The sequence below is a fragment of the Falco rusticolus genome, chromosome 6 (genome assembly GCF_015220075.1).
Source record: "Falco rusticolus isolate bFalRus1 chromosome 6, bFalRus1.pri, whole genome shotgun sequence".
NCBI classification, from domain to species: Eukaryota; Metazoa; Chordata; class Aves; order Falconiformes; family Falconidae; genus Falco; species Falco rusticolus.
The window spans coordinates 25,226,967-25,248,035 of record NC_051192.1 but is presented as its reverse complement, the minus strand read 5'-3'; the positions used below and the strand labels follow the sequence as shown (position 1 = coordinate 25,248,035).

The 21,069-nt window shown below is 42.5% G+C and overlaps 1 protein-coding gene across 3 annotated transcripts in view; it reads left to right on the top strand.

Moving 5' to 3' along the window:
- SESN1 (sestrin 1) overlaps positions 1-21,069 on the top strand; it is an 85,161-nt gene that overhangs the window by 49,437 nt on the left and 14,655 nt on the right. Inside the window, exon 1 of one of the 3 annotated variants that reach the window (XM_037391242.1) lies at positions 17,102-17,224. The exons of the other annotated variants lie outside the window; for them this stretch is intronic. Coding sequence (XP_037247139.1) covers positions 17,192-17,224 — 33 coding nt within the window. The 5' untranslated portion in view covers positions 17,102-17,191. Of the gene's footprint in view, positions 1-17,101; positions 17,225-21,069 lie in introns of those variants that run through there. 3 annotated transcript variants of the gene reach the window in all.

Here is a 21,069-nt window from a genome sequence, read left to right as displayed (position 1 = left end):
CTTACAGTAAAACTGCATTTAAAGGATTAACTTTGCAGCCATAAGAGTAGAAAAGTGTATCACCTACAGAATGGGAGTGTTTCGTGTCGTTTGTACAAATAACAGCAAATAAGCTGATTAGCTATTTGAATTTCCCTGGGGCTATTGTATATTGATATTCTTTAGTTCTACCCGAAATTTGCGTGGAGGCAATGTACTCCCAAATATCTGTGGCTTGTTTGTTTCTTAGATATAACTCAGTTTCCCAGTGGAATAGCTCTCCTCTTCTACAAGTAATATTCTGGTTATGATTATGTAATAGCTTGTGCGATCCCTTGGAAAAAGTGTAGGCTGATAAATATTACAGGTAAGTAATCAGAATACATTCACAACGTGTTTTGTGGTGCTGTTGGACACACCTGAACTAGCTCTGACAGGCTGGTACAGTGCGGTGAAGGACTGTGCCAAGAGGTCTCAGGTCTCAGAAGCCATCCAGCTTTGCTGCCTAGCACTGTGCTACTGTTAGAGCCCTGTGCTGAAATGGCAATACTGCTTCCAGAGCTGGCTCGGTGAGCAGTTCTCTTTGGCACTGTGTGTCATGGCTAAATAGTCCTTGTTCAAATCAATGGCCCAGATTCTTGCAGAGCTTTTTCATAAAGCTCTTATTGTATCCTGGATGAGACCAAAGGAAGCAAATCACATGTTAGGCTATGTTACAGGCTAGGAACACCAAGACAAGACGTAGTATTGTACATTTTCACCTTGAATGCTCTTTAGCTTTGGCTGTCTTACAATAGGCGCATCAGAAATAGGCAACTTCAGTTACCAGAATAGGCTGGATTTTGGATGAGATGAGAAGACGAGAAAGGATAGGGGAGGGATTAATCAATGAAAAGAGCTAGTTGTGTGTTCTTGTCTGTCATCTTATTCTAAGAAGTGATGCATAAATTCAAAGCCATAATAACTTTTGTGTAAAGCAGAATGTTACAGCATACTTTGGAAGCAAGAGGAAAAAACCTTAAAGCCAAGTTCTCATCTCCCACTCACTACTCCTCCTTCCAGAAATCCCCACTTGCCCCTCCCCATTGTCAATATTTACACTAGTTATATTGGAGTTGTACAGTTATAAAAGTCTTAACAGAGAATAGCAAGATCATCAGTTACATAAAGGAGGGAAAACATGTAATCATTATAGCATGCCTGGGCAGCCTGTTGCAATTTACGGCTCTTGGTATCTGCTAGCTGTACCTGGTGGGGATGGTAATGATGATTTTTAGTATACAGCTTTAAAAGAGAGAGAGAGAGGGGCATGAGGGGACAGTATAATTTAAAGCACCATAGAAGTGTTAAATAGCTGTAACACAGACCCCCACTTCATGCATAAGGCAGCCTGTTCTATCTCTGCTGTGTGCCAAGAGACTGAAACAGAGGTAAGGTTAAACAGTATGTACAGAATGCAAGGGCACAGTTTCTTTTTGCTTTCTTATCTGTACAGACTTTTCAATTGACTTTTAATCCTTCTTACACGGGCTGATCTAAAAAATCCCATCAACACTATTTATAAATGGAGATTTTTTTAATAACTCAGCCTTACCCAAGCAGACAGTTTTCAAATTGCTGCTGAGTGCTGCTGTATTCATTAAATCTCTTAGTGTTGCCAGCTGTTTGCTGTTTCTTGCCTACTGAGAGGCTTTGAGTCCCTCTTTACTTTGGGACTTAACTATTTTTGTTAAATTGTTTTAACAGGTACATCTTTTGTCACTGGCCTGTAGTGTTAATTGCAAAGTTGATAATAGTTTGATGTCTCTGAAAAGCTCTGTGATAATTAGATGCTCTTTGTAACCGTGGTTTGTAGTGTTTGTTCTGAAGAGGAGAAATAAAGCGATCTAGATTTTCTTTCTCAGACACTATAGATTTAATAACATATAAGTTTGTCTCTAAATAATGCTGCTGATTTGACGAGGAAATTATAATGAAGTCCATAGAGTTACACTGAAGACTAGTTTTTGTATGTAACTGCTGCTGTATGAACTTCTGACGTAACCAGCTGGAATTGTCCCAAACTTGAGTGAGTGTTTGTCCAAAGAGAGAAGACAAATACAGTTGCTGCAGTGGAAGGAATAGATAGGCTACCATTTTATTTTCACATTGGATTTGGTGTTTCTGTTGGCTTGCGGCTCTGATTAATAATAAAACTTGAAAATTTGATTCCAAGAATTGAACCCATCTGCAGAGGTTATACAATGAAGTTCTCAGGCCATTGGGAAGAATTTAGTTGCAGTTCAGCCACGCTTGGGTAAACCCATGTTTTCCATGAAAATGCCTGCCCTGTCTTAAACTTTCACTGTTTGAAACTTCAGTGAAGTTGAATCACATATCAAACCTCACTCCCTGAAACTGCTTTTAGTCTGAGAGATGCGGTTTCCATTCATTGCTGATGTACTACTCAGCAATTTATGAAGCTGCTGTCCTGGCTGAGTCCCTATAGTAAGGGGTCTGTCCCTAAGCCAGACAACCAGAGGAATGCTTTTCCCTAGGAGTCCTTGGTCCCAGATGCTCTTTCTTACTCTCTGCACCTAAGCCTCTGGTTTGCCATCTTTCATTTCCAGAAACTGCCTTTTCTGGCTCTGTGCTCTCCCCTGTCCTTAATGACCAGTGGATCCAGCTGCCAGGCACAGGGAAGGACTGCAGCCTGTTTTCTTCTGCTTTTATGTGTGTATGATGTACAGGGAGAGTTTTCAACCTCTACCTTCCAAGTTCTTCCAAGGTAGAAGGAAGTTTTGGTGTAATACTAGCTGAAACTCAGCCTGGATATAGCAAACTCATGTAAAGCTTCAGGTTCATAATAACAAGCTCAAACCCAGATAAACTCTGCCAGAATTTGGGTTTCCTAGAGCAGGTCAGACATTTTCAGTCTGCAGGTGGCTTTGAGAATGAGCCATCAGCAAAGCGTTAACCTGCTCCTACAGAGCTGGAGGTCTTTTGGAAATAGCAGCAACCTGATAGTATATCAGAAATCACTCTTGCATACCTTCAAGGGAGGTCTTTGCAGGTGGAGGTTTAGAGGAGAACTGGGGGGCTGCTTTGCTTGCAGGATGTTGTCCTGAAGCTTTGGTGTATCACTCTAACGCCTTTTACAGTTCTAGTTCTCATGTCATGGAAGAGCTGAGCTGTCCTAGTCTGAAGCAGTGGGGGCAGGAGACTGAAAACAGTAAGAGCAGAAAAATGTTATCCTGATTTCTGTCTGTATTACCTGGTTTTGTATGACCCAAGTCATAGTGACTCTTCATATGTGTGCTTGCTGGAACTAGCACATGCTCTAAAGCAGGGGTCCTCAAACTACAGCCCGTGGGCTGGATACAGCCCCCCAGGGTCCTCAGTCCAGCCCCTGGTATTTACAGAACCCCCCCCACCCCCGCCGGGGGTTGCGGGGGGAACCAAGCAGTGGCAGATGACTGCCTGCCACTGCATCCGCGTGCCGGCCCCCTTGTTAAAAAGTTTGAGGATCCCTGCTCTAAAGGGAGGATATCCTCTGTTCTGCCCATGGCACCAGTAAGTAATCCCTAGTGCTCATAGTAGTAGTGTCTAGAGTCAGGTGAGCAGGCAGGGCTGCTGTACCAGAGCACAGTTCAGTTAATTATAGCCCAACCAGGCTAACAGTAAGCAATTCAAAATAGGGTAGTAAGAAAAGGAAAATCAGATTCCTGCTACAGTAATTTCTGATTCTTTGAAGTTAAGTAAAGAATTAACGGTGGGGAAGGTGGAACAATGAGAGGAATGAAGGAGGTATGATGTAGGGAGGAGGGAGCTGGGGCTGGGAAGAGGGAAGTCAGCTTGTGACTGAATTGTGATTAGCGTGCACAGATCTGAATCTGAAAGCCCTGCTGTTCTCTATACATTCTCATCTCTTTTAGGTGTCCTCCTCAGTAACTGGCTTTTGTGTTCTGAATTTTGTGGCTGTATTTGCTGAAGGGGCTTCTTACCAAGGAAGAACTTGGTGTACAAGCATTACTAGTACATGTGTATTAAGGAATACACAGATTCGTGGATATCATCCAAATGTAAAGAGTTCATGTGTCTACATTTGATTCATATTTAAGCAGATTTTCATTACATAAAATAAGTCATGAACCCAGGGTCCTGCTGAAATGTCTTTCAGTGTGTACTCTTCTGAGTCTCCTATCTGCGTTTGGCTGTCCTAGTCAGTTTGTAGTAATACTGGGCAAAGGAAAAAGCTGGAAAATAATTTCACAGTGTGGAACAGACATGCTGGTTCTTAGAAGTGTCACTTAGAAGTTAGTTGAAAACCTTGGAACCTTTCTTTCTGGGTCTTTCCCCGCCCACTTTTCACATAATTGCAACAGTGCTGCAGTAAGTTTTTGGTTTAAGGGCACCTAAGATGGGCTCCTTTGCTTACAGTTTGTAAGCAGCAAGCCATGGAGATTGTGCCCTTCCACTACAGGAACTCTATGTTTTCCAGGGTAACCTACACAATATACTTATGTAATGTTCAAGGTTGTTAACAGACTAAAAATACGTGCTGCTTCTCCAGACAGTTTGCTTAAATCTTCAAATCTAATTTGTTGATTCTAGTTCCCTTCATGTTCCTTTCACAAGGTACTGTTAGTTACAAACTTTCTGAGCAGCTGCCTACTCCCTTTGCCCCTGAGACAACTAGGGGCATGGGCTAAAGGTTGTAGATGTTCTGATCAGGAAGTTCACATTAGCAGTTGCATAGCTTCTCCAACAGTTGGTGGAAGTTTTGTGTGAGGAGAGGAGGAAAACATATTTAGGGAGAGGTTGTATAAAACATATGGGAAAAATGGATGCAGCTGTATTCCTTCAAATCTGATGGTGACCAAAATAGCAGGATGAATGCCATTAACATTTAGTCAATACTTTGCTAGTGTACAGAGAAAACATGAAATAAATTGCTTTTAGAGGTTTTACTATTTGAAAACTATAATGTAAAGTGTTGTTGTCAACAAACTGTTCAGTAAAAAAACCCAACAGTTATTATGTTCTTGCATTTTATATTAATGTTTTAACCACGCATAGCTCAGTTAATAGTTAGTAGCATACTCAAATGCAAAATTCAATTACTTTAAAATAGGCAACTTCCATCAAGAGAGTTTGTTCTAAAAAGGAGTGGAAAAGGCATTTACTTGCCAAGTTCAGACTTTTGTTTCTGCTGCAGCTTTTGATGATATTCCTGACTTTTAAATAGGCTGCGGTCCTTCCCATGCTCTAGGTGCTTGGGATTAAGCATGTTTTCCACTACTGTGGACTGAGAATTTTTAGCCAGTAGCTCTCAACGTGAAGCTGATTGTTTTGAGACTGGTTTGGACACCTCTGTGTCCTATGTTCCTTAGCATTGTACTTTTAGGAAAAAGTTTTGCATAGTGACTTGTTTGTGGCTGTTCTCTCTTTTTAATAGCCATATAAATGTCAACAAGCTGGCATGCAAGGCAGCATAGCAGGGTTGTAGGATAACTGGCCAGTACCTTTCTGTCACTCTTGCATCCAGATGCCTTCTTAACTTACCCTCTCTCTTGGAGAGTGTTCTTGTGATTCCTCTATACTCAGCCCTGGATTTGTGCCATCTATCCCATACATGCTGGTTGCTTATTACCAGACAGGCCTGTCAGTGCTTGAAGGATGTAGTGCCCCTCTCTTGGGAAACTTGTGGCTGGTAAGGCTTTCTTAAAACAAAGGATCATTTGTTGATATGTAGAGCAACAATTCAGAGACAAGAATATTGAGCCAAAAATCTAAATGTATGTTATGTTTTTATGTGAATATCTGTCTTGTTATGAGGCAGAGCAGTCAGTTGTGTTGTTTTTGTTTCATCAGTGAGTACGCGTGCAGAGAGTTAGTCTGTTTTTAGGATCCCATAAATAGTGCTGTCATTACCCACACACATTCCTATTCCTGCCCAGCCCTCCCCTCCCCTCTGGAAGATTGTGTAGAGAAGTGAAAAAAGTAATTTGGTCATTTGGGGCTTCTGGTAGCTCTGTAAAATGACAGCTGCATGCATACACCCAGGCGTCTTGATATGTGTGGGGCAGGTTCAGACCTATTATATATGCAATACTTTGGAGGTAACAGGCAAGTGCCCAATGAGCCAGCTATGTTCTGGATGCACTGCCTGTTACTTTTCATGTTTTTTTAAAATGTATTCATTTAACATAATGTATGCTGGCCACCTGGACTATGCACACATTCCCATCCAGAAATGTGCAGCCCCTACCCCATGGTTTCTTTTATTGAGTCTCTCCCTGCAAACCAGCTACCCAGCTTACCTCTAGCTACTTTCTTCTTCCCTCTGCCCCTCAGAGCAGCCATGCTTGAGAAAGGTTCAGAGCTGTTAGAATTTGTTAAGTTGCTGTATCACGTGAAACAGGGCAAAGTTTTCCACTCCTAACATATTTGCTGTACAAGTTTATATGGGAGTTATCTTTCTTTCCTGTTCAGGTCAGCTTAGGCGTAGTCGGACAATGATTTTTGGTTGCTTGTACAAGACCATTTTCCTCATCCAGGGCAATGTGCTGCCAGAAACAACCTCAAGTCTCAAGTGACCCTAGTATAAAACATTCCCTTCCAGCAATGTCTTGATTGTATTTCAACAAAATAATTAATGCAGGACAGCTATTAAGAAAGTGCCAGCCTGTGCATGTAATGCTGCGTTAATCTTCTATAGCCCTGAGAATGAATTTACTGTAGAAAATGTGGTTCTTGCATGTGGAAGAAAGAATACAGATGATAATGCAATATGAATTCAAGGACACAGGGTTTTGTTTTATTTTATTTATTTTTTTCTTACAGAGCAGAGAGTTAGCCTCTTGGAAGCAACAAGAGGGGTCCAGGAACCCCTCTTATTTGCCACAGCTGAATCTCTCTTTCTGGATCCTGGTTAGTGCAAGCTCTAAACTTCACCTGCTGGCTGTGGACATGCAATCACCTTGCCTTAGGAAAACTACTCCCACGAGGCCTAAGTTTAAATCTAGATAGATGATCCTCAGGAGTCCTCTCTTTCCCTAGCCCAATGCCTGAATTCTGTCCTGCCAGTCTTTGCTGGTTGAAAACCTAATGCAGGTCCTGGCTCTGGTTTCTCTGTGAGACCCTGGTCTCAGCTCACCAACTCATCCTGGTCTTGTTTTAGTTATCGTGCAGTGATCCTTGACAACTCCAGACCTATGCTTTGCCAAGTAATTCCTGATTTGCTACAGCTCTAGGAGTTGGTCTCAGGCCCTTGTTGGCTAAAATCCAAATTTGATTTAGCCTCAGCCTTACCAGCTTCAGAAGAGTGTGATGGTCCCTGTAAGTTTCTTTTAAGTCACATTTCACATAAAGTTACAAATCAATCATTACTCTTACAAAATTTATCTTTATATTTACAAATATAATAGAATGAATTATTTTTGTGGTAGTTTCTCTCAAGAGGAGGACTTCTCAGGAAGATGGCGAACACATCCTGATAAGGAGAAATCATCCTCTCAGTTGTTGTTAGCAAAATAGCTATGTCAGCAAATGAAGCAGAGGTTTTGCTCGTAGTTTAGTTTACAGGCTTCAGTGATCATTTTTGCATCTTCATCTGTAGTGAAAATGCCCAGTTCTGCACAAGTTTTCATTTGCTGCATTATTTTGCTGACTTGGAATCCCTGCTGAGCAGTTAGAGGGCAGTTGTCATGCTGGTGAGAAACAGGCAGACAGGTATAGATTTGTAGCTTTACTGACAAAATGAGAAGGTGTTTGAATGCTATAGCTTTGTATCCAGTAAAACAGATTTATAAGCTCAAATGTCAACTATAAACAGCAAACCCATTTTTTAAGGACATTATCCCTATTATATTACTGTCTTAGTAAAACTTGTGTGTGTTTAGTATGGTATCTGTGGATTTTTATTTATTTACTTGTACTTTATTTACTTTACATTTGAAAACCAGTACAAATGAGGCTTTAATGCTACTTGATTGCAAAATATTGCTTCTGCTATGGAAATCTGGGAGCACTGTGTCTTCTGCAGCACATCTGCTCTATTTTGTGTGTGGTTTCAGCATGTTTGAATCTGAGGGGCTACACATACAGTACTGGCCTTTCCCAGGACTTTTGAAGTATCACATAGTATATTAAAATGCTGTATAGTATGTAGTCAGGGTGGTCCAACAACAGCAGGTAGCCTTTCCTCTCTCACAATAGCAAGTGGTTGATTTAAAATTTAAGGAACAGTGGTTATAAGGCTAAAATCCTATATTGTGGTTGACATTTTTTAAAAAACCAAACAAACAACAAAGGCACTTAACAGTATTTGAGCAGAAAGTGCTAGAGTTGGTTTCAATTCTGTTTTGACTTAGTTCTCCTAGCAAATATGCTTTTGGGAAGGTAGGTGGGGGAAGGTATTAACAGTTCTACTGTTCAGACATCATACCACTGCAGACAGGGTGTTGCAAAGCCTGGAAAAGTTTATGGGTTTACTGAGATTCCAAGCCGCACAGTTGCAGAAATCTCCCTGTGATTTTATAGTTGTTCTGCAGGGACCCAAAGCCTCTGTGGCCAGTGGAAAAGCACCAAGGTGGCAGTGTGGGTAGGAGAGTAAGAAGGTGGTCCTGCAGGCACTTTGGTGGCAGGCCAGCTTGTCCCAGGGGCCCTTGAGGGAGCTCTCCAAGCTTTGGAGAAAGCCAGGATTTATGAGGATGCAGAGATTGTGCTGTGTTAACATGTACAATGTCATTGAAGCATATGTTGGTAGTGGCATTGCAGCTTGCTGCACCTGCTCTGGAGCTTGTCAGAGCAGGTGATGGCTGTAACTGTTGCTGGTCACAGGGCAGGGTTGGCCCCCACTGGTCTGGAGGGCTTCTGGTCCCTGCTGTACCCCCTAGGCAGGTGTTGGTGTCCTTTTAACTTACAGTAAGAGAAAGAAACTGAATATTAATGCAAGGGTCATAATAGTAAAACCCACTGTAGGAAATGGTCTTGATTGCCGAGTAGGAGGCAAGATCAGATCTTTTAGGATTTGTATCTAGCAGGAAAGCAGTGCTTTTTTCAGTTCTTCTGTTTTAGAAAGCAAGGGCCAATAAACATATTTGGGTCAAAATGTCTTAGCTGCATCCTCTCAAATAGGGAAGAATATTCTTCTGTATGAAGAATAGTGTGTTGTCTGCATTTAAACAAAACACCAATAATAATTGACAAAACTGACAAGAAATACCTGATTCATCTGTTGGTCATGGTGGTGCCCCTGCCATAATTCTCCTCAAGCAGAGGTCTTCATGGGTTTGTCTTTGAGTATAAAAGTCAAAGAAACAGATCTGATATGAAAATGGCATATCTGGTATTATCTCCTTAACTTATAACAGGTGTTGAATAGTACCTAGAGGATGATCTGTTTTCCTAACTGCTGTCATGAGATCAGTGATGCAGGTTACTCTTCTAGGATGATGTTACCTACTTTTGTACTTAACTTTTTGCCAGGATAATGTTCTAAAGGAGTTGATAAATCCTATAATATCGTTGTACTCTCGGCTCTATATATTTGTTGTGGTTTAACCTCAGCTGGTAACTAAGTACCATGCAGCTGCTTCGCTCACTCTCCCTCACCAAGAGGGATGGGAAAGGAATGTAAAACTTCAGGGTTGAGAAAAGAATGATCTAATAGGTAAACCAAAAGCCATACATGCAGGCAAAGTAAAACAAGGAATTCATTCACTACTTCCCATTGGCAGGCAGGTGTTCAGCCATCTCCAGGAAAGCAGCACTCCATCATGCATAACAGTTACTTGGGAAGACAAACGCCATAATGCTGAATGTCGTCGTCCCCTTCTTCCCCCAGCTTATATATACTCATCATGACATCATATGTTATGGAATATCCCTTTGGCTAGTTCAGGTCAGCTGTCCTGGCTGTGTCCCCTCCTAATTTCTTGTGCCCCTCCAGCCCTCTCGCTGGCAGGGCCCAAGAAACTGAAAGGTCCTTGACTTAGTATAAACATCACCCAGCAACAAGCAAAACCATCAGCATTCTGTCAACACTGTTTTCATGCCAAATCCAAAACACAGCACTGCACTAGCTACTGAGAAAAAAATCATCTCTATTTCAGCTGAAACCAGGACAATATTAAACAAATATGGAGAGATATTCAGTCTCGAGGAACTTGCAACCTTATCATCAAGTTAGGTCATTACAGAAAATGCAAGGGGAATACAGCTTTATAGGTATTTGGGTTTTTTTCCCTAATAAAAAAATTTTGATGGTTTTTCGAAGCTCACAAACTTGGATAAATAGCATATATTATTTGGGTCACAGCTAGACATTGAAAACTGAAAACAAAAGAACTGATTTTTCATTCTTTCCTGTCTGCTGCTTTGAGGCACATTAAGCATGTGCCCGAAAATGGCAGGTATAAGAAGCAAGCCACAAAACAGTTCGCCAAACTGCAGTTACTGATACAAGGGTTCCTGAATCTCTAGTGGTACTTCCCATATTAATTTAGTACTATTTCACTTGATTTTATCTTACTGTAACTATCAAGCTATAGAAAAATAGTTGAGACTCTTCTTGAAGTACACTAAATGACATGGCATGCTTTTGTTGCATTTCATTCTTGCCTTTTCATGGGGAAACATTGAATTAAAAAAAAATTATTTAGGTTTTGGCTGTAGTGAGGATTTACGTGGGATTAAGGTTTGACTTGAAGTCTAACAAAGCATTTTACAAATCGCTAGTTTGTTCCTTGGTGAAGGCTCTGCAGAAATAATTTTTTTATTTGTTATACCTGCAAAATCAAGTCAAGCGTGAGCCTCTAGTCAGTTTCAAGCAATTTTCTAGAAATGCACTGGAGCTCCTAAGGGTAAAGATGACAAAATGCTTCTGGTGAGAAGAGCTTCTGGCTTGCATGTCTGTATGTACCAGAGTGTGAAAGTAGGTTTCAGTTGCAACTTCTTCACGGGACACTTGCACAGTGTTTCCTGCATACTTACTGTAACCTCACAGCAATGCAGCTCTGGGTCACTGGCTGTCATGGTCTCACCCAAGTCCAGTCAGCCAGTTGTAACACTGCAGTACTCCAAAAGGCATTTTTTTCCCCTATGTGTTTGCAGTTGTGTCCAATTTCTGTTAGAAGCTAGTAATGAGATGCATTTCATTGCTTTTTCTTCTCTTTCCATATAAAGACTAGTTCTGAGGTCCAGTGCAGTTTAAAAAACCCCAGAAGCCTTAAACTCACACAGAGATAGATGATTGTTGGCCTTCCCTTGCATTGAAGGCACACATTTGCATTGTGTAAAAGGTTTTGTTTGCAGTGGGTTGCCCAGACTGATAAGGTAACCTCCATCCCTGTAGGACAGGTCTTCCAACAGCATCTTTTTGCACGATAGTGGTGAAGCGTGGTCAGACAACATTCCAGGTAGCATAGCAAGTAAGGTACTGCATTGTCTCATTGCTCTTAACTGAATCTATGAGGACTAAAAGTTGCAGGAAGTTCCCAAGAGTGGATTTTCACTCAACTGAGAAAGGATATTCATCCCTTTACAGTATTCATCTTGGGGAGAGAGAGCCTGAGAAAAAGATAGTAACATGGATCCCAGCTCCAGGGAACCGTGTGAAATGTCTTAGGCATTGTTATGACCTGGCAGTTTGCTAATTGAAGGGAAGAGGGGGGACTTCTTTAGGCTAAACGAGTTCTAGACAGCTATGAACTATGTTAGATTTTATTTTTCTTGATTGAACTCCAAATACACTCTTTTATTAAGGTTAAACTAGTTTTGTTTAACCTTAATGTTTATTTAGTACTGAGAAAGAATGCAGAGTGGCTGGCAGACTGCAGATTTTCCATTCCCCAAACAGTGGCAATTCACAGCTAGACAATGTATCTCCTCTCCGTACACCCTCTAGCCACTGAAAGATTAGAAGTTACCTGTGAGTTATCAAAGTCAGTTTTGAAACTAGTTAACATGAACTTTCATTTTGGGAGATATGGGTCTGGGGGAGTTGTGAACTAGAGTGTTTCTGTGTAGTGCATGAGCCTGGAGCTACCTTGGAACAGTATCAGAAGAACCTACTTCTCTAATGCTGGATATCTACAGCCAGCCAGCCAAACAACTTTTGTAGTTCAGCTGCTGTTTATCAGCCTAGGAGGAGCTGTGTACCCTCATAAAAAGGGGGAAGAATAAACTGGTAAGACATTCTTTCAATCTACTAAGCTTTAGATATGCATCTTTAATCTACTATTTGTAGCAGTTTTAGAAACCATAAGTCTGTTTTCATGTCCTTGCCAAAGAATGAATAATCTCAAGGTCTCAACTTTGTATAGCTCCTTGAATTAAACTTTGTATTTCTGCTACCTAATAACTGCAGAAGGGAATGTTAAATTTGGACAATCTTTGGGGAGAGAAAAAAACCCAAAACAGCTTGTATGGTTTAGAGGTGGTCGAGCTGTAGAAATCCTACAGGCAGAAATTGCTAGAATGGCTGTTTTGGGGGAATAAGAGACCTGAGCGATGAACCAAAATAGTCCAGGGAACAGATAAAGACACTGGAGTTCTTGGAGCTTGGTGAGTTAAAGTCAATCAACTGTGAGGACAGCTCAGGTGTAACAACTGAGCCTCACAACCTCTTGCAGCTCTGAGATGCTGTGTCTTTTAGTGGGGATACAGTGGGCTAAGAATGGCCTGATCTGTAATTACTCACAAACCCCCTTGAGTACTTGCAAGTCAGTTGCCCATTAAAGCTGAAGATGTGGCCACAAAGAAAGCAGCATGTAAAAAATCTAGAAATAGAAAAAATAGGATTTCAAGGATGGATAAGGTTTGAGGAACAGACAGTAAGTATAATCTCTGAATATTGTAAAATGTTCAGTCTTAGCTAGCCTTGCAATCTTAAAGACTACAAAAGGAAAGCTTCTCTGTATTGATCTAAACTAATTTCCTGATGTGACTGATTGTCAGCCCTCCATTCTTCTAAACAACTTGTTGCTGTTACTGTTTTAAAGGTATCGGGTGCAGTGCCATTCCTAAAGGCTGATTCTGTTTGACACATACAGCAAGAATTTAGATTGTAGAAAGAATACAGTTTATTCTCCTCACTAGAATGATGTACTAATTCTAATATGAGAGTATTTTGAAGACTGACAAATCAGGTTGTTAAGGTTAAATCAAGAAGAATGCTTTGAAATACTGACCATTTTTTCTTGACTTGCATGGTAGAATAATATATTCTTCTATTTAATTTAAATTCTTTCATCACTGTAATGATTGGTTTGCTGTGCCTCCCTTGTTGTTATAATGATAAAGATTTTTGCTATTTTAAAAATAACAAATATGTAATAAGGGATAGAAGAGATTAGGAGATAGATTTGAAGTTTGTTATGAAATGGGTAGTGGCTGTGGACAGCAAGGAACGAGGAATCCACAGGGCAGTGTTCAGAGCGATTGGTGTGGGGCTGCTTAGTCATTGCTGGAACAAACACCTGGTGACTTCATTAAGGTGCTAGTCTAGGTGGAGCTGCTTGAGCTGTTCTGGTTGAAGAGATTCTTGCCCCCATGCTTTTATTGCTGCTGCTTCACTAGGAGTGATGTCCCCTGAGGACTGATCATTGTTAGTAATGCCTGACCTCTGTCTGTCAAAATGAGCTAAAACAATAAAAAAAAATAAAATCATAAACCCCCCAACCTGAAGTAGTCCTCCCATTGATTGCTTTGCATGCAGTACTGAGTGCTGTTCGAAGCAGCTGGGTGGGCAGGTCTTAGGAGAGAGACCCGTCCCTCCCAGGGGCAGTGACACCCGGGTTAGTGCAGTAACCTCTTCAGCTGGCTTAGCTGCAGATGGGAGACACCCTGTGTCAGCAGCCATCTCAGGGGGTTCAAAGACACTCGGATGTCAATGCTGGTATTTACATCCATTCTGCTAAGCTTGCTACATCTTGCCACAGCTGGCACTACCTTATGAAACCATGAAAGAGAGAAATCCAGTCCTAAGGACTAATACAAACCGGGTAGCTCAAAGCCCCAAAGAAGTACCTGGTTTTACTTGTAAATATTCCTGGGAAAGAATAATCTGATCGGCCTCTGACATACGAATTTGATGTCCAGGGCATTGCAGTAACCAGGCATTTTGAGTGCTTCTGCTTGGATAGCTTTTCTATGGAAAGAATTTAAGATCTGGGTTTGCCAGTTCTTTGGAGTCATCTGTTTGTGCTGAACTTGACTCAAAAAAATCGCCCTATTGGACTGAAACCAAACTGTTCCAAGTTACAGCACCTTAAGTGCAGGCATATGTGTTTGCAGGATCAGGCTTTTCACATTGTAACTGGTTGGCCTCCCTTTTAGCTTCAGCAGGATATTTCTTGTAACAGTAGCAATAAGGAAAAATCATATTTCTGATGACTTAGGGTGCACAGATGTTAAATGCCATCCTTTTATACAAGCAGCTTTTATGGAAATGCTTGCTATGAAAGAGTATCTTTCCATGCTTCAGGTGGTGGTTGTTTCAGGTTTTAGATGGCTTGGTGTGTATTGATCATACACTCTTTCTGGGTGAAAGGAACTTGTTATCTATCAGTATTTCCACGTTAAACATTTGTTGCTGTTTTTCCCTTCCCAGTGTTTCACTAGATCTCTTTTTATTTGCATTGATACGTGGTCAAGCATACGGTTGTGTTTCCGCAGGGGAATGCTGAAGTTATACAAACTGTACCATAGATCTGTCCCTGTGTCCCCCAGCTGCACTGGGTTCTGCGCTCATTAGTACCCAAATGTAATTTGTGCTGGTGTCAAACCATATTCCCTCATGAAATTGCTCATGTAGCTAGTCTTACTAGCCCCCCAAATGGAAATAATTTGATTCTGTAATTATGTACTGATTTATAGATGAGCATGTGGCTCAATTTTGTGTATTCTTTGATTTGGAAGAGTTGCATTTTGGAAATACTTGTGTGAGGGCTGGGGTGGAGAAAGCGTTTGCAGCAGACTGTGGTGATGAGATTCTGCTAAGGCAGGGACGTACTTGGGGCCAGAGCAGAGCTTGTGTACTCAAGCCATATGGGAGAGCTTTTAAGACCATTATTATTTGTTTGCTACGGCTGTGCAACTTCCTCTTCCCCTTTGTACATGCTTTTTCTGACACGCTGTCACTGCCTTCATCTATGCTGATGCAGAAGTGAAGAACACTGTATAATTTCCTACCTTCTGCTGTTGAGTTGGTTGTTTAATGAGAAAGAATTTCCCTTGGACAATGTCAAGAGAAAAATCTGCATCTGCCAAGGCTCTTTGTATAGGAACAAATGTTAACATAAACAGGCTTCCTCACAAATATCCAGGCAGGGCAATCGACTGCAGGGGGGGGAAACACACTCCCCAGGGGACTGAGGGACTGCTGCCCTTCCCTGGCCCACCCCCACCTCCCCCCAGCTTATTCCTTAAACGGTGTTAACAAATTGATTGAAGGGGGTGACCTTTCATCTGACATCCAGGAAAACTTCTTATAGTGCGAGGCATCTTCTTGCATTTCAGCTTTCAGGTAATTTCTCCTTTTTTCAGCATTTTTTCTGAAGCATAAGCCAGTTCCTTGCCTGTGATGCAAGAGGAGCCCATTCCTTCTCTTTTTGTTATGTTTTGGCCTGAAGTAAGGAAGTAGCCAGTGGGAATTAAACAGTGTTCTTCATTAGTTTGTTTTATTAGCTCACAAAATGCAACCTTCCTTGCCAGTATTGCATTCTTCTTTTTCCATGCTTCTGTCGAGCATTTTATGAAGTGCAAGTAGGTACAAAGCACACTTCATTTCTTCTGGAGAAACTTACCGGCTTGAAGCCAAGGCCCCAGGTGAGGAGCTGTGGTACCTGGGCATCTCTGGGTGATTTAACCTTGTAACTGCGACTAAGCTTAGAGTGTCCCTTGGCTCTCCAAAGTTAATTGCATAGCCTAGAGAGGTAGGGGTGTTTGGAAAGTGGAAAGGAAGCCTTTAAAACTTCAGCATTAGAGATGTGCAGAACTGCTGCCTCGAGTCATTCTGCTGTATTCCTCTGACAGTGCTGTCCTCAGTGTTTTCTGTATTTTGCTGCATGATTCATATGTCCATAACAGGAACAGCCTGTGAACAACTTTTCAGGTTCAGTTTCACATTTAACAGAAGCGTGAAGTTCAGTGTCATGGAATTTCCCTGCTTGGTTGTTAGGTAGCTTGGACAGGACTCAAAACCAGCAGCCCAAATTGTAGGCAGAAGCCTTCCTCCCCCAAATGAGTGTGACCAAGGGTTCAGAGCCGTCCTGGCCTCCTCCCATCAAAACTGAAATAGTAGATCTCCCCTTAGGGTCATCATATTTTGTTTTAATTCAAAATATTTGAAGGAAAATTGTCTAACAGAATTCAGCTTTCTAAATCTTAGATTGCTGTGGAGGCAAAAAACAAAACAACAATAAAAAGTGGGCCAGCTTAGGGACTTCTTTTCTTTTGAAATAATTGATGTCATAAAATCCCAAAGCAAAAGAGGTGGGAGATGTAAGGCATCTGGCAGAGTTTACAGCCCTGGGGGGTCGACAGAGAAGTACAGGCTGCTGCAAACAAAGGCTGAGTGTTTTGCTGATGTGATTGCAAAACATATGTTTGCCCAGGACTGTTATGATCTTGGGAATAGGCAGGAGGCCAAATTTCTGCAGCAGCATACTCAGTCACACAAATATCTACAAAATGTTAGCCTCCTGTGATTTCTCAGTTTAAAGGCCATAATTACTTTGTTGCTTCAAAAGAAGGTAGAAACTCTTGCATAAGGAACAGGGGAGAGGAGAAAAAAAAAAAGAAAAAGAAAAAAAGGCAAAAGAGCTGCTCGGTGCTGGGGAGGGGAGGGAAGCAGGGGGGCGAGGGGCCCTTGTGCCCCAGCCGTGCCTTCCCCGGGGCGGCGGGGCGGGCGGCTCTGCGCTGCGCGGGGGCACTTGCTCCCGGGCCGGGCGGCTCCGGGCCGGGGCCTCCCCCGCGGCAGCGGCTGCTGCCCCTTTTTCCCCCGTCCGGGACACTTGTTGGCATTCCCGGGGGCTGGCAAGCCCCGGGCAGCGGGAGCAACCGGGGGGCCGCGGAGCGCAGCTGTCCCCCGGCCGCCGCGCCGCTCCGCCCGCGGGGCGGGAGGGGGCGGGGCGGCGGGAGGGCCCGCCCCGGCGGCGCGGGCTCTGCGGCATTGCTGCGGCGGGGCTGCGAGGGGAGCGCACCGGCCCGGCCCCGCGGCGCTGGCATGAGGGTGGCGAGGCCGGGCCCCCAGCACCAGGTACCCCGCGGGTGGCGAGGGGCTGGGCCGCGGGGCGGTGGGCCTGCTCCCCGGGAGAAGCCCCTGCTGGAAGGCGGCCCCCCTGCAGCCAGCGAGTCCCGGCGCAGCGGCGGGGCCGGCGCAGCGCTTCCTTGGGGGCTTCTCGCTCGACCCGCGAAGGCGTTCGGAGCTACCGGGGGATGACTGCTGGGGGTCTGCGGGTCCTTCCTAGCGCCCTGCAACGGGATAGCCACCTGCTGCCTACGGCGGCAGTGCAGGTGCTGTCGTTAGCCTCCCCGTTGCCACCTGGTCCCGGCAGGGCTGCGTACCGCTTGTGTGTGTGGTGGTGGGGTTTAGGCTCATCCAGGTAGTTTTTACTTCTGAATTGCCTGGTATTTACTTCGTTCTTGCACAGACTCGGATTATCCTTTTGAAACAGTGAGGCTGGTCTCGTGTTTCTGGTAGAGAAAGCTTGCTGTAACTGTTAACAAATGCAAGTCAATAGCATTATTTTGGACAGGAATTAAAATGCTGGTTTGGATCTTTTTAAGTTTCTTAGTTGTCACCACGTTAAGATTCTCCTTTTAAAGGAATTTTTTTAAATCCTCAAGTTGCTGTGGGTTGCCACAGAAAGGATTTTGTATTTTTCTGAGTTGCACAGATCTAGTACCTCTTGGGTACAAATCGCTTTGTTTTGACGTAGTCCAGCAGTACAGTCTGTGTAATGCAGACAGTAACTGTCATGTTTAAACTTGTTTCCCTCTGTGTTACTGATTTATTGGTATTTAAATAGTGTTTAGAGCATGGAATTTGCAGATGTTCCTTCCGAATCCTTTGCCCCTTTAATACTTTTTGTTTCATTGTACAGATAACAGAACTGGCATATTGAAAAGCTAGGCACTAATCACTGAAATTCCGCTTCTTGGTTTCAGTGAGCTCATATCAAAAGTAAATTGGGTTGTGGTCTCTAGACAGTTGTGTCACAAAACCACTTCAGGAAGAGCTGTCACTGCTGAGGAAGAATAGGTGGTAGCACTTGAGTGCCTTGAGAGTGTTCCAGCTGGACCTGCTGTTACTGCTTGATCCTAGAAGATGATCAGAAAAGTGGTGTTAGAGCTTGAGACTGAGGAGCCTGGGCTTTGCTTTTATTCCTGCCATTGTGAACAGGGTGTGTGACCTTGGGCACACACTCATTTGCCTTGATTTCTGTCTTGGATCAAGTCACATAAACTGGTTGGGGATGTTTTTAAAAACTGGTATTTCAAAGGACTTCTAGACATTCAGAGAAAGTAGACTTACTGATATTTACATTAAAATAAAGTAATTTAAGTATTTCAAGTATATATCAAGTATTGAAGTATATAAGAATAACGTATTGTCTGTGAAATAGAAACAGTTCAACATTTGCTGTGCTGTAAGTCCAGTGAAAAGCGGTAGGTCTGTGGAGCAAAGTGCTTTGTAGCAGAGGGGGGTATTTGTGCTCAGTTCTCTAAGTCCATGCAAGTGCAGACATGTCTAGTGCTTCAGTTGAATGACAGTCTCAGATACCCAGAAAATGGAACCAGTGCAAAATTCAGAGTACGTGAGCATATTTGGGATCATTTTCTGTCATTTTAACGTGAGTCATAGTTTGCTTGAGAAAGCCACAACATTGCAGCTCCTTCTGGATTAGGTAAATGAATAAAATAGGAAAAACTGCTAGTTCTATCTGCTTAGCCCTACATTTAGAAAAGGTGTAGGATTTCTGGGATTTTTTTTTCCTTTTCCTTTTTGTCAGTGTTTGTAGGAAAAGAATAGTATTTAATCACTACTCTTTGTTTCTTAATCCCTTCATTTCCAAAAGCTACCCATCTGGTAAGGAAACTACAGTATCTACGGCATTTAGCAGAACTGAAAATAGGACTTTTAAGCTGAGTATGTATCAGCTTGGTGACAACAAATAACTTGTCTGGTGAGGGCAGTTGTGCCAGTTGTTGTCGTTAAGATCCTAAACAAGGAAACTCCAAATGTGTAGCCTGTCGGTGTCTGCACCAGTGAGGTTTTGCTGTCAGTGACCTTTAAAGGGGAAGTAGGAACCACACAGTGAGTGCAGCAGCAGCAGCAGGAGGCCTCTTAGACTGGTAAGCACCAAAGGCTCCCTTCGAAATGCAGTGCTAGCTTCTTGGGCAGGGATGCTTTGGGGCATTTTATCCTGTAAGAATATAAAGCTCTAAGTGGGTATTTTTAATGACAGCTTTAAATGCTTACTATAGCTGAAAATTCAGTGCTGTCATGTTGTGGGGGTTAATTCTACGAGGGGATGTGTTGAAGAGGTTTTAACCCCCCAGCTCCTTGTCTTTCTTAACCCTAAGGTTGGGTAGGAATACACTTAGATTGTGTAAAATGATCGCTGGTTGTCTAGAAAGATGTTAACCTCAAACTCATTTCCCTTCTCTGGTTCCTTCCTTTAGATTGGTTTATATTGCATTACAGTGTGTGACTTTGATATAATTTTGTTTGAATCTAGCAGTATTTAGTGCTTAATCGGGACACAGATGATTCAGATGAAGATGTTAATGCACGTGTGGTTTAGTGAAGTAAATTGATAATTATATTTTAGCTTTGCCTGTGGCTTGTCTGTGTAAAAATGTTCTTTTTGCCATTTAGAGGAAGCTTAAGTAAGTATGTAAATAAGTCTGTCTGGGAGATACAACATTTGATATTGGTACTGACTGTACTTGAGGGGAGCAAAATGACTCACTGTGCTAACACCAGCAGTCTGAAGGTCGTGGTTCACAGCTAGTGCTCAGCTCATGAATCCCGAGTGACCGAAAATGAAGAGTTTGGTAACAGTCCCCATACTCATCTGACAAACCTATAGTTGAGTTTTGGGAGAGGATTTGTGGTAAGAGGCAGAGCTCTAGCTGCCGGGAGCCAGTAGTGGGGGAGGAACAGGGATCTGAAAAAGCATTTTAGGCACACTGTGGGGCAGAGCTGTAGCTAAGGTTGGGTCGCTATTCCTGCTCTAGAGGCCCTGTGTCTCGGCTTGTAACTTAAGTCTACTCCAGTATTTCTAGGTGGGATTTCTGATACTGAGTGTCTGTTTAGAATGACATTTTTGTTTTCTTCTCTTATATGTTAGAGGTTCAGAACCAAAGCAGATGTTCTATTACTAGCAGAACTGACTTGTGTTGTACTTTTAAGTATTTAAAAACTTACTGTAAGCATTTGCAGTTCCAATTTTCCATCTCAAGCTTTTGCTTAAATAAGCTACCTGAAAGCGGGCTTGATTGACAGAGTCTGAAGATACAGAAAAGCTGTAAGTAAAGTGAGTTTATACATGTTTGTGGTTTTGGAGTGGTCTTTGAGAATATATGTGAATGCAGTACAGATTTTTGCTCTGGTTGTCATTGTGGAATTATATGTGTTAAGTGGGCCAGACTGGTGAGAGGGCATGGTAACTGAGAAGTATATCATTCAGTTTGCAGACTTGTTTCATTAACTCTTTTGTCTAAGTTCTGAAGAGCTGTTTCTTGGTGTAAATTTGCATAAAACATATTTCCTGGCTGAGAAGTCTCTGAAAAGGCACAGTCTGGTGGTTGGGGCGTTAGCCTGTGACTTGAGAGATCCCAGCTCAAGCCGCCAGTCTTCTGTAGCAGCCTCTGTTAGACATGTAATTTTTCTGTTTCTCAGCGTTTTTTTTCTAAATGGAAGATATACTTGCCCAACCTCACAGGAAAGTTGCGCGAGTTAAATACATGAGATGCGCAGATATGGCAGTGATGAGGGACATGTAGATTCAGAAATGGTAGGTATCTGGTGAACATAGTTCCCATGGAAATAATAGTGGCCGTACAGAAATACAAGTTCTGTTACGTAAGGGGAAA